Genomic DNA, 13,784 nt, shown 5'->3' with positions numbered 1-13,784 from the left:
TGGACATTCTAGTCTCTTTGTATTGGCAAGATTTATTTCATTATGACTTTAGCATTTATATTACAGTAAGATTATAATCATTTAATTACATAACATTTTGAATACATGTACAATGTTCCTGTACAAAAAAAACCCCCAAACTTGTCATTTGATATTTATTACTAAACTTTTTAAGGTATGTTTTTAAAAAAGAACAAAGAAAAACAATTAATGTATACAAAATACAGCATTTTTTCCTTAATAGTAAATACTGCTCAGAGAGTGAGCTGCCTTAGCGGAGGTCCAAGCTCTCTGAGTGGTTCCTGTATTCGATATACATTTAAATTGTTATTTGTTAGGATCTCTGATTGGTTTCCACAATCCTGCCATTTAGACAGCTTAAATTTGTGGCCAAGGCAATGAATGTCAAGGCATTTTTTATGGATTTTAGACGATTTCTGGATTTTAGGCAATGGGAGTGGTCTAATTTTTTCTTTTTTTTAAAGCGTGTAGTATTTAATGTCGATTATATCTATACTGTGAAGTATATTTTCTTATATTTTCTTTCTTTTTTTTTTCTTTTTTTTTTAGAGCTTTTTTGTTAACTGCTTATTCAATTATCCCATTGCTAATCACTGGATGACCTAAGTAGTTTCACAGCTTCATAATTTTAATCTGCGTGTGTGTGTGTGTGTGTGTGTGTGTGTGTGTGTGTGTGTTTCTGCTTATATTATCACATAACATTCTCACTTTTTCTTGTGTTTGTTTTGGTGTCCAGCAGCCTTATTTTCCTTTACCAATTCAAAGTATAGCCTCTTCAATTTCTTTTTCTTAGTAACACAGCTAGCTAATTCCCTGTGAAAGGTTGTATTGTGTCATGGCTGGACATAGCAAATCTAAACTCCGGTTCACCTTGTGCTCTCTGCTGCTGTCTGCATATCGATTTGGTGACCGGCACTTTTATTAAGCAATAAACCAAAGATAGAAATGCGAAGCAGAGCTGCCCTTTTCTTTCAATTTACGTTGCCATTCATACATCTGTTCACGTCCCGTCCAACCTTCTTAGCGGCAACCATTAAGATCGAAGCCTCGCTTATCGGGCAGCTTAACATCATCTTAATGCAATTCAAAGACCTACATTCTACACCAGAGTTGCCGTGGCAACAAAGTTTTCCCCCTCCCTGAGATGCTGAAAGATCAATAGAGTATCCTCAACGGTGTGGCAGGAAGTGCTCAGACACAGATGGTCCTCTGAGAAACTGTGAGCTTTGTGGCCTAGTTAGCATCTGAATACTAACACAATCAAGCAAGGTCACCACTATATTGAAATTTAACAAACGAGTGTGACAAGTTCCCACATAAGAATTTACACGACGTTCCCTGTTGTAACCTACTGCATAGCTTTCCCCACTGTGCTTAAAAAGAGAAAATATGGAGAATTAATTTAGACGAGGGAGTCGCACAAAAGAACATTACTATATAAATTCTCTCTTGAAGACTTGTCCACACAGAGTATGTGTTTTTTCTCCAGGAATGCGGTCTAACCTCAGTATAAATGTGACAGATAGCAGAAAATAACTATGTGCGTGCTGTACTTTAGCGACTCTGTCTTAGAATTAGAGGTAACAGCTACGCCTGCAGAGTCGAAGCAACGAGAAAAGGAGGTGTAAACACAAATGGACCAAAGGTCTTGGTTTAGTATCTCACTTAAATACAGTCTACTGGTCTACTGAAATGTAGTCTAAAGTAGCAGCACAGCTGTCACTGCTGGGTTAATTTGATCAGCAGTTTATCTTTGATAAACTATCCCACTGGTTTGAACTTGTGCTTCAAACTGTTCTACTTCCCTCAGATAATGACATCACACAAATCCAGATTTTATGAGTGCTCTGATTGTGCAGCACTTTCTCATAGTTAACGAGGTGTCGTGTTCGCTGTCAGACGGTTGCCAGCCACCCGGCCAGCAGTGCGTGTCTGTGCACGTGTGTCTGTGCACGTGTGTCTGTGCACGTGTGTCTGTGTGCGTGTGCAACAGACCGAATAGGAAAAGCAACTGAGAATGTCCGCTGGTGTCTGGCCAGTGTGCCACAGGTTGATGTAAAAAGACATCATTGCACGCACAATTTCTTACTCCTGTCAGTATTTACATAGAACTATCAGAACATAACTCTCATCAGATCAGGTTTGATCGCTTTTAAGCAAAAGGGAGTGTTTGTGTAAAGCGTAAGGGAAAGCTTGAAAGGTAGAGAAAGAACACTCTGCTTTCTTTTTTTTTTTTTAATGAAATTTGACATGTGGCATTTAAAATATTCTGTGAATTTCACCGCAGGCATTTTGAATCAAATTTAATTTAGCGTTGTTTGTTCTGTTAGCACTAGATGCTTTTGCTTTGGGCACAATGGGGGAACAAAAATCTGTGGTGTTAAGGCCGTCAGCACCACCTCAACGTAGTGGAATGTAGAAAAAGGGACTCTAAAATTAGCTGTGACAAATTGGATAAAGCATCACAAATTGTGAAAAAAGAGACATCATTTGTGTTTAAAATCCACAGCCGGCTTTTTCAGGATGAATTAAGATAATTATGCTGGACCCAATAAAAAGAAACATTGCTGTTGATTGACACACTGGATATGGCTGGGAAGAAGCGTTTCCCTGTGGGTTTGGAGAGTGCTGGGTTGCAGTAACGCTTGTGTCAATCTCTAAACCTTGCTGGGAAAAGTGAGTTGCCATCCCTCTACTTTAGCAGCATTAAAAGGCTCTCATCAACAGTGAAACACAAGGTATTAGTAGTCAAGATGAATGCCAAAAAGGGTAAAACCACATCAACACGTAGCTAGTGTGCTCCAGTGGGCTTTTTATGGTTATTACTGCCAAGGACTTCTTTTTACTCCTGTCACCACAGGCGTGTTCTCTCAAAGACTGAAATCAATATTTCTAAATGGGAATCAGAGAATCTGAACATCCTCAAAACCTGGGAATCACTCAATAATGTTTCCATCGGATGAACAATGAAAACAGGCCGCATTTCTACTTTTTCCAGTTTTATTTTTCCTTGCCAAAATTTACATGACAGGTTTCTGTCTAATTTTGTTGTACATCTCAGAGGCATAGCGAGGGCAGAGAGTATGAAAAGGTTACAGAAATCATTGAGTACTTTTGACAAGCGCCCTTTCTACCTTTAATTCTCCTCCCTGATGTGGAATTCAGAGCAAGAAAAACACACAAGCCTTGTTCCATGATGGGCATGTACATGGCATGGTTACCTAATACAGGAAAACTGCCCTGTGATCATTCAGGAAATTATATGGCCCAGTGGTGATGCAGCCTAGTGGCACAAAAAAACCCATTCTGTTATTTCCATTAAAAAGCTCCACAGACATGGGCTTCTGACAGGGTTGGCGCAGCCTTTCATCATCCCAGGTGCCATTATTTCAGAAAAGCTCCATTTCATTTTGTGATTGATACCTTGCTGGCAGTCTCAGCAACCTTGGTCAGACTCTGGGTTTTTTGCAACAGGCTCTCATAAAGCCTGGTACTATTTATTCATTCAAAGATTTCTGTTTTTTTGACTCTGTTTCCCCTGTTTCCCTTTGTCTATCTCACACACAGGATCTGGAAACCGATCAACAATGGAGCGGCTGGTTCTTTGTATGTTGCTGTCTGCAGCCCTGGTGAAGGGATACAGCTGCCCCGGCCGCTGCATCTGCCAGCACCTCTCCCCTACTCTGACTCTGCTCTGTGCTAAAACCGGTCTGTTGTTCGTGCCCCCCACCATCGATCGCAAGACTGTCGAGCTGCGACTCACTGACAACTTTATCACCATCATCCGCAGGAAAGACTTTTACAACATGACTAGTTTAGTCCACCTCACTTTGTCCCGCAACACCATCAGTCAGATCACACCCCATGCCTTTCTCGGCCTGCGAGCCTTGCGGGCGCTCCACATGGATGGAAACCGTCTCAGTGCTATAAAAAGCGAACACTTTAAAGGCCTCGTCAACCTGCGGCACCTCATCCTCGGAAACAACCAGATCCACCAGGTGGCCCCCACCTCGTTTGATGAGTTTGTTTCCACAATAGAGGACTTGGATCTTTCCAATAACAACCTGCGCACCCTTCCCTGGGAAGCTATAGCCAAAATGACCAACATTAACACCCTCACACTGGACCACAACCTAATTGACCACATTGGAGCAGGGACCTTTACACTGCTCACTAAGCTAGTCCGCCTGGACATGACCTCTAACAGGCTGCAGAAGTTGCCGCCAGACAGCCTGTTCCAGCACGCTCAGGTTCTGTCTGATGCCAAGGACTCCAGCTCGTCTACGCTGACCGTGAGTTTTGGGGGAAACCCCCTGCACTGTAACTGTGAGCTGCTGTGGCTGCGCAGGCTAACAAGAGAGGATGACTTGGAGACCTGTGCCTCCCCAGAGCACCTCATGGACAAATATTTCTGGTCTATTCAAGAGGAGGAGTTTATCTGTGAGCCACCGCTAATCACCAAACATCTTACCAGTAAGCCTTTTGTGATGGAAGGGCAAGGAGTGACTCTTAAATGCAAAGCTGTGGGTGATCCGGAACCAGATATTCACTGGCGGTCACCAGACGGCAAGCTGGTGCATAACAATTCCCGCACCGTCTTGTATGATAATGGCACCCTTGATATTCTCATCACCACTCTGAAGGACAGTGGGTCATTTAATTGTGTGGCATCCAATGCCGCAGGCATCGCTACAGCTGCTGTTGAGATCAACATGATCCCCTTACCCTTGTTTGTTAACAACACGGGCCACATGCGTGAGGACCCTGGACTCTCAGACATCACCACCTCCTCCAAATCTGGCAATGACACCAAGGGCTATGACAAGCAGGACAGAAGGGTGATGGTCACTGAACTGACCTCCTCCTCCGCTGTGATCCGCTGGCCATCTGAACGCCATATCCCTGGCATCAGAATGTACCAGATTCAGTACAACAGCACGGCAGATGATACTTTGGTGTACAGGTAAGCTATGAAGCCGGGATGGATGAACGAGGGTAGATAGGGATATGAGGAAAGGTGAGACATCTGGATTGACCATCTGCTGAATGACACAGCTGTCCATTATGGGAGATTGACATATCCCAAGGAAGCAAAATGATTAAGTAAACAAGCAACTCCTCTAGTGCAGACAGGAGAGAGAGTTATACATAAATGAAAATTTTACTGTGCCGAAATTGTACAGTGCACTTAAGATATTTATATTTTCTGTAATTGCTTGTTACATTATGACAGAGCACTCAAGCAGCTGAACTGCTTATGAGTCCAGCACCCTAAAGGACTAAATAGTCTTTTCAGCATCATTAAAACATAATATGACAACAACAATAACACTGAGGCTAACTATTTCACTGCATGTAACTGTTTGTTTCATTAGCAAGTGTCTGCATTAATTGGTTGCAACACAGAGTGTGATTACATGTGGTTGTCTAATGATAGGCTTGGTTATAGCGGTGGAAGAAGGAGTCAGATCATTTACTTACTGTAAGTTAAAAGTACCAGTACGAGCACTACAAAAATATTTGTTTACAGATGAAAGTCCTCAGGGCTGCCCACAGTAACAACATACATCATGAGAGGATTAATATGCTTTTGCTCAAAATATTGTAAGCAGTTTGGGATTTTATGCTGTTTTTATGAGCCAAAAATGAGAGAAGTCAGCGGTTTATATATTATTCATATCATTATTGACCTCATAGCTGATGTGATAACATGGAATGGGATATTTAGATGTTATAGAAATTTGAAATAGAGCTAGTCATACCCCCTGCCTAAACTTTTAGATCCATAAGTCTGTAACAGTGTACCATATTTTAGATACTTAGATGTTTTGTATCTAAAGTGAAAAATAATTAGCTGGTAACTGTAAACAGAATGAAGTGGAGTGTATGAAATATGAAAATGATTTCAAACTTTATTGCATTTGCTTTTGTTGTGTCTTGGTTACACAAAGAACATTGTCAGCGCAGGCAAATTGTTAACAGTGAGTTACATTATAAAGTATAAGATAAATTGCAGCTGCTGCTACAATTATGTCAGTGACACGGCGCCTGCAACCCATCCATCACCCCAGAATCTACCTGTGGGTTTCAGGGGGATACTTATTTAACACTTCTCAGTTGTATATGTAAAAATTTTGAAGGGTTTGGAGTATAGATGACAAGATATATGATACTGAAATGAAATGTAACTGCTAAAATATTTTGCAGCTTGTTTGTAGCTGCTGGAACTAGAAGCTTAAGACTTAACTAGTTGAGCAACTTGGAATCGAAATCTTGTGTGTACATGTAGGTTATGCAGGGTTACCCTTTGTAACTAACCATGTGGTGATACCATCAAAGCAGTTTTTTTGAAAATGTGAAAAATTCAGCTTTCTGCCAAGTTTCTATTTTGTAGCACAGACAGTTTGTGAGATATTGTGGCCAATTATCATAAATAATATCAGCAAGATGGCTTTGTGTACAGGGGAGTGATTGCAATGAATGAGTTTGTTTTGGTCTACTCGTTTGAGGTCATTTGAACCCATCCACAAAAAGAAAAATTATGCATAAACTCACAAATCCTCTCTGCCCCCTGTTTTATGAAGAGCTCATGTGAAAGACCAGGAAGAGTATGGAAAGTATGTCTAGCAACAATAGGCGTTTGCAAACAAGATTTTACTAATTACAGAAAAAATATTCTTGATATCTGAAATTGAACATATGGATAATGTTCATGGTCAACAGTTTGGAGTTGTCTGTGAAGGTTCTCAGTCATCCAGGTCATTGTAGTCTAATGAGCTCGGAAAGATCCCTTCCCAGACGCCTTATCGCCCACTCACACCCTGGGCCACATAACCTCAGTAAAGTATCAAACCTTGGCTAATTGTGACCCACACCCATTTTCACACCGTGGCTTGTGTGATTAGGTAGAGGATCATAGACATAGAGGACAGAGGGTCCATGACCCTCTTGGGGACACTCCCGTAGGGCTTAAAACCTGGGAACCTCCACCAATTGTTCTTACAACTGAAGAAGCTTCTCGGCTGAGAGGTGAAACATCTTCAAGGAAACCTAGAGAAGTCCAGACACTTTTCTTTCTAAGCTCCTTACACTCGGTTTGGAGTTCTACCTATCTTTTTTTGTAAGGAATCCCAGGACAGAACAGCACTTGAAGAAATCTACCTTATTATCTTCCAACAAAGTGTTTGAAATTTGAAGTAAACTATAAAAATAGTTGTTTGAGAATCACTATTGCTTACAGATGGTCTTGATTTTATTTCAAGCATAAAGCACCAGTACATGGAGAAGTTTTCCACGTTTCAGCATTGTAGCGTTAAGATTTCTTGGGCGATTCATCATTTTTTCAGAATTCTGATAAAATTCCCAAATACCACTAGTTTAAAAAATTAATATAACAAAGTTGCAGCAATTAAAACGTTTTGCATGGTTACACTGGATGAGCTTACTCTTTAGAATAATGGATAGAAATTACCATTTGCAAACACTGTTAAAGTATGAAAATCCGAAGTTTCACGTGTTTATTATGCAAAACGTGACACAAATTAACTGAATCTATTTTACTGAAAAGCATCCCAGGATTTATGTATTCACAGAGTAAGTTAATAATAGTGGTTGACTTTCTTGCTTCCTTCCTTTCTTTCTTTTTTTTTTTCAAGGTTTTATCAGATATAATGAGTTACTCTCCTGTATAATTTTCTCATCCCGTTTTAGCATGGAGCTGAGTGTTGTTTTGTCTTTAGGTGGTACATTATTACCTACAAATAATAACCATCAAAGTCTTCCCTTAGGGGAAAGGAACAAGCTTCTAATTATATTAACGCCAATGTTGACCTGAAGACAATGCCTTTCTCCTTCGTACTTAGAGTCGTGTAATCTTACAGTTGCCAACAAACTGTGACCTTAGGTATTCACACATCCAAACTGTCTTCACATCATGCGTCACTTGTCCTCCAGCCTGCAGCTGTTGTGGCATATACTCGAGACAGTGAGCCTCTCCTGCCTTTTTTTATCACCTTCGCTGTCACTTTGTTAGACACAAACCAAATCGAGCAACTTCTTACACCCTTTTTACAATATAATACAACATATGGACTTAGAAGTCGCCTGTATTGAAGTGTGATGTTTTTATATCTGTCTACCAGAGTGATATTTAAAGTTTGTGGTAATGGCACTGTTACCTTATTCTGATGCAGAACTGACACCTCTGTGTGATTTAATACACCTTGTGCAAATCAGTGCATGTGGGTGTTGTAATTCTTAAGATTACTCCTCCACATCTTCACCACTGCGCTTTCTTTTCTCCGCAGAATGATCCCATCTACCAGCAAGAACTTCTTAATCAATGATCTGGCTGCAGGACGGGAATACGACCTTTGTGTGCTGGCGGTTTACGATGACGGCATCACTTCGTTAACAGCTACCCGTGTGGTCGGCTGCGTACAGTTCCACACAGCCAGTGAGGTCAGCCAGTGCCGTTTCATGCACAGCCAGTTCCTGGGAGGCACTATGATCATCATTATTGGTGGTATAATTGTTGCTTCGGTGTTAGTGTTCATCATCATCCTGATGATTCGTTACAAGGCCTACAGCAGCCCGGAGGACAGCAAGACCAAGGTCAGCTGTAGCATGCACTCCCAGACCAATGGAAGCCAGCACCGGCTCCAGCGTTCTGCCTCCAAGCAACCTTCTGACGAAGGCCAGCATGAAGCCCTAGCACCCAAAGAGTGCATGGCACTGGTGCTGAGGGTGGACGGTGAGAAAAAGCAGGATTCAGCAGCCACAACTGCCATACTGGAGGTGGAGCTGCCTCCCATAACTGTAGACAAGATGAAGAGAAGAACCAGCCTGGATGGAGAGCGCTCTGGTCCCCCATCTGACGACACGCAGATGGACAATAGCCTGACAGGCTCCACCATGTCCCTGTGTCTCATAGGCCCCAATGCTGGCACCAAGGAGGCTCCCAGGCTCAAGGACAAGAAGAGTACCCTGGCCAACATGGGGTTGCTCCCTAATGAGCTAGCACGAACTAGGCACAGATTCTCGTTTGACGGCGGGGATTACTCCATTTTTCAGAGTCATAGTTACCCACGCAGAGCGAGGACGAGGTGGCACAAATCCACCAACCAGCTCAACATGGAGTCCTCGCCGCTCGCCAGCAGGAGAGTTACATTCAGCAGCACTGAGTGGATGCTAGAGAGCACAGTCTGAGTAAAGTAGTGTAGCCAAAAGAAATGGCTCAGCCACATACAAACACACACATGTAAAAACACAAATATGTCTACATGCCATATGACACACTTTCCCAGCACACAGCAAGAGATAAACACAAGCACACATACTGAGACGAGCTTTCTGCGAGTTGCTGGAGAAGAACACGGTCTCGTTCATCCTGCCTCCCCGTCATGCTCCCACAGAAGTCTGTTGGCCATGTCCTTTCTTTATGCAGCAGTGCCTTATTCTAAAAAAAAAATGTACGAATGGAGGATGCTGCTCACTGTAGTCATAAACCGTCCTCTCTACCACTGCTTTCCAATACTGAGAACGGGAAGCATTGTGTTGGATTTTTAATTTTCTCCTTTTTCTGTGATATGCCAAGGGGGTGTGGCGTTAGGATGTAACTGTTTAATTGTAAAAAAAAAAAAAAAAAAAAAAAAAAAGAAGAAAGAAAAAAAACTTCATCATAACTGTAAAGTGAACAGCCAGGTATCCTGTTATGTCAATCATGTTTTGGGTTCATAAAATTAAAAAAAACAACAACAAAAAAAAAACTTTTGCACAGAAGACACGAGATACAAGGACAAGTATCACCACCAGTCTATACAATAATGATTATTAAAAGAGAGCGGAATTTTACAAAGGCTGATTTCTTATGTGTTTGCATAGAGAAGATGGACCTGGAAACCTGCCATGGATTCCTCTCTGACGGTCGGACTGTATGATATTAAAATCGGTATTGTTGCAGATGTGACTGTATATTAATGGGTACTGTATCTGGCTGGTCTGGATAAAAGACAACAAACAAAAAAGACATATATAAGTATATTAAAACATTGGTGTATGTGTACTAACTATGTAAGTAAGTAAGTCATATGTCACATGACTTTTTACAAAGCATTTGGGTGTTGGCTGCAAGTTTTTACATTAAAAACCTGTGTCATCACACCTCTCCCTATTTAGTATGTCAAGGTTTGGACCATCTACTCCCTCACGAAGGGTATTAAATTTTTTTGTGTGGGTTAACTGTGTCAGTGGCGTTTCCTTCTTGTGCTGCAGCAGTAGAAGGGTGCGCGCGTGTGTGCGCGCGTGAGTCTGCGTGCGTGTGCGTGTCTGTCCACTGCAGGAAGGGACACACAAATTCAGAAGATAAATATTTGATTTCTCTGTGCTATTTATAAGGCTTCTGTGAAAGCTCCTCTATGACCACTGAGCAGAGTGGTAGTGGGACGAGGAGGGGACACGATAACTGGACGTGGTGCTGAATTCAAATGCAGCCAGCTGTTATTATCAAGGTTGTAAGATCTGAGGCGTGCCACTAGGGGGAAACAAAGCTCTGCAAGGTTCCTAATTAATTGCATACTGCAGTGAGGATATATTAATAACCATTTGAACATGGCCTGTGTAGCATCCTGTTTTTAAACATATATAATAAACAGCAGGAGGGGAATTTACTTTCAAACATGTAAAAGCAGTACTGTACGTATCACTTAATAAATCATTATAATGCAGTTGTGAGCAGTTATCAGGACGCTTTTAAGTGCTTGTTAATGTAATTATCAGCATCTATAGCTGGTGTGGAAACATAAAATCAGTAACACAAAATAAGACATCAGTGGGCTATAGTCATATTTAATGAAATATGTTTAACAAATCCTCAAATTGAGTTATTAAAAATTCATTAAGTGTTTATACATATTAAAAAAATCGATCGGGCAAGTTTAAACTGCCGGTAAACATGTTCATTCATCAGCGGATTTTTCTATTACCCAAGTGTCATTGTGAAATATGTAATAATAACTAACTGTTACATTAAAAATTTAGATATGCCAAGAATTTATACAAACACCTGAAATGTCAAAACATCTGCCTACAACGGCAATATATTGTATTTTAAACCAGTTGTTTATGTAGTGCATACAAATGCATGATACAGCAGGGGAACTCAAGTGTAGCTAAAAGAAAAAAGAAAAAAGATCGGACAACAGGAAAAGATATGATCAGAGCAGATGAGGGGTATTTGCTTGTTGAAATGGTAAACACCCTCTCCCTCTGATTACAGCTACTCAGAACAGGCTGAGATGAAACCGAGCTGCGTGGACAGCAGAGAGATAAAACATGGAGCAGAAAGATAAGTCGCACTGGGGGTTTTTCCAATCCTCCCGAGTCTCCTATTTGCATCCTCGGTGACGGAGAGGATTGAATCCGAGAACGAGGTCATCCCTTCATCCTTCCTCATCACACTTAACCAATTTACAGCGCAAACATTCTCATTTTACATAGCTTTAAGAAGGGGGATTTAACTTTTGGGGTGTAAATGCTCAGCTGTCAGTTTGTCGTGCACAAACCTTTTGAGCTGAATCCATCTCCTTATTACAGTAACTACTGATGCTTAACTGTTTGGAGCTGCGAGGCCGGCCGGCTCTACAAACAGGAGAAGTGTTTGTGTGTGTGTGTGTGTGTGTGTGTGTGTGTGTGTGTGTGTGTGCTCACATCTGTAACCACTATTCGACACAAAAATCTGCTTAGGTAGGAGGATGAGGCTGAGACATCACCCTGCCTTTAAAAAATTGGCCTGGACAGTCAAACTAGTGAACACCAGGGGGGTGGGTTGTTTCTTATCAGCAGTTCTGAATAACTGCAAAAAAAAGACCAACACTTGATCCAGGTTTATTTTTATTTAATAGTTTCTCCATTCCGTTTTCAAACCATATAATATGTGTTTTTGAAAAGTCCAATCTTAGCATAGTTTAGTACATATTTATATATATTTTTAAAATGACACTATTTCTGTTCAAGACCGCAGTCATGCTTTTGTGTTCTTATGTGAAACTCCACTTGTGGTTTTAACTAAATACTTATTTTCGCCCCTGTCCTTTTTTTCGGTGCTATGCCTCCACTGTTTGCACATGTTCAGGGGATCGGGGCAATAAAGATATCTCTGGACCGGAGTGGACTAACAGAATAGCTTTGTCCTATCGAATTATGCCACTCGCATGAATTAAAAGGTTTTCACAAGGGTTTTGGTCAGTTTCAAAACACTAAACCATCCGGAGGTCTGCAGTAACATGGAGCAGCACAAATTTGGCTTAAAAATGTAGGGTTGACATTAATTTCTATAATTATTACAATGATAACCGCAAAAACAAGCTTTTCCCCCCCTTTCTAAAAACAGATTGTCTTAACTATCATGCAAAGGTTCGGTTGTAATAGACTCATTTTTTGGATTCTGCCCTTTTGCCAAAATGCTTATAAACCGTGGCAACGTGTTTAAAAACCGCCGTCAAAACTGATTTGACTTGCTGAATTTCACTTGCTTTCTTCCATTTCCAAGATTCAGGCAGTTGCAGCCAAGCCGAGCACAGCTCACTCTCTGCTGCTTAGAGAGAACACTTAGCCTATTGACACAGACTCAGCGAAGTGCTTCAGGCTTTTCCAGTACACACACTTTCAAAACGGTTTACCAACACTTCCCTTGGCATCAGATTATCTATAAATACACAGATGGCACAAGCTACTCTTTCTTACCAGTCTGGACAGAGACTGGTGTTGATATGGGTAGAACGGTGGTTTTCAGGAGTGATGTATGAAAGTGGTATCAGCTGTGTACGGCATTAGTGAGTCGTCTTAACGTTACAGAAACAATAAGACCACACAGGACAATCTGTGTTCAACGGTATCACAGACAAGACTTCTATAGCAGTCAAAAAGTAGCTCTACAAACACTAGACTTACTCACTTTGATCATGAGCAGCAGTGTCTGAAAGTCTCTCTTTGGTATCATAAAAAAACAACAGGACTGTGGCGAGGTCTTTGATTCATGTTAGTCCATGGAGACCAAGCCACCCTGTTTCTCTCCTGACAAACAACTCAACAAATCAAGAGATTCACAACACCTCTTCATCGGAAATGCAATAATTTTTTATATATATACGCCAGCAGCTATTTCAAAGTATTGAAGTAAGAATTATTAACAGAAGCCAGCTACGTTTACACTGCCATCTCATTATTTTTCTGTTTTGGGCTTCAAACATGTTGCACACAGAGCAATGGTTGTGCTTACCTTTATACTGCAGCCTGCTTAGATTCAACGTACGTGCGTGCACGTGCCTTCAAGTTAAAGAATAATTTCCTAATTTAAGGCTGTTGTTACAGATCCCATGGCAACAACCTCTATTGCTTTATCTGTAGCTCTTGTATAACGAAAATTTATTTTCATTTTTTAAAAACGGTAAATTGTTTTCTGAGAACAATTCATCGGTGGAGTTTTTGCTAATGTTACTGAAACCAGAGGAAGCAGTATATATGTTGGGGACTATTTTCAGCAGCGAATTGTTTATCTAATGAGTATTTATTGCAGCAAAATGGTGCATGTGGGAATGATTCAGAATAAACGGCGATGGCAGCGTTCAGTGCAATGAAAGGAGGTGTCTGCCAGTGACGGTGTGGCTCACTGATGTGTTTTTAATAGTATAAAAGTGGAGCTCTGTGACAGAGGAAAATAAAGTGCTATATGGAAATTGCTGGGGTGGGGAGGGAGGCCAACTTGA

The 13,784-nt window shown here is 41.1% G+C and overlaps 1 protein-coding gene across 1 annotated transcript in view; it reads left to right on the top strand.

Moving 5' to 3' along the window:
* lrfn1 (leucine rich repeat and fibronectin type III domain containing 1) overlaps window positions 1-10,260 on the top strand; it is a 144,717-nt gene extending 134,457 nt beyond the window's left edge. Inside the window, exons 4-5 of the mRNA XM_006801567.2 lie at window positions 3,589-4,984; window positions 8,328-10,260. Coding sequence (XP_006801630.1) covers window positions 3,609-4,984; window positions 8,328-9,228 — 2,277 coding nt within the window. The 5' untranslated portion in view covers window positions 3,589-3,608 and the 3' untranslated portion in view covers window positions 9,229-10,260. The remainder of the gene's footprint in view (window positions 1-3,588; window positions 4,985-8,327) is intronic.
* The last annotated feature ends 3,524 nt before the right edge of the window (window positions 10,261-13,784 follow it).

The sequence above is a fragment of the Neolamprologus brichardi genome, chromosome 14 (genome assembly GCF_056152115.1).
Source record: "Neolamprologus brichardi isolate AB-2024 chromosome 14, ASM5615211v1, whole genome shotgun sequence".
Taxonomy (NCBI): Eukaryota; Metazoa; Chordata; class Actinopteri; order Cichliformes; family Cichlidae; genus Neolamprologus; species Neolamprologus brichardi.
The sequence above is the reverse complement of the archived record's forward strand: the minus strand, read 5'-3'. Positions and strand labels throughout refer to the sequence as shown.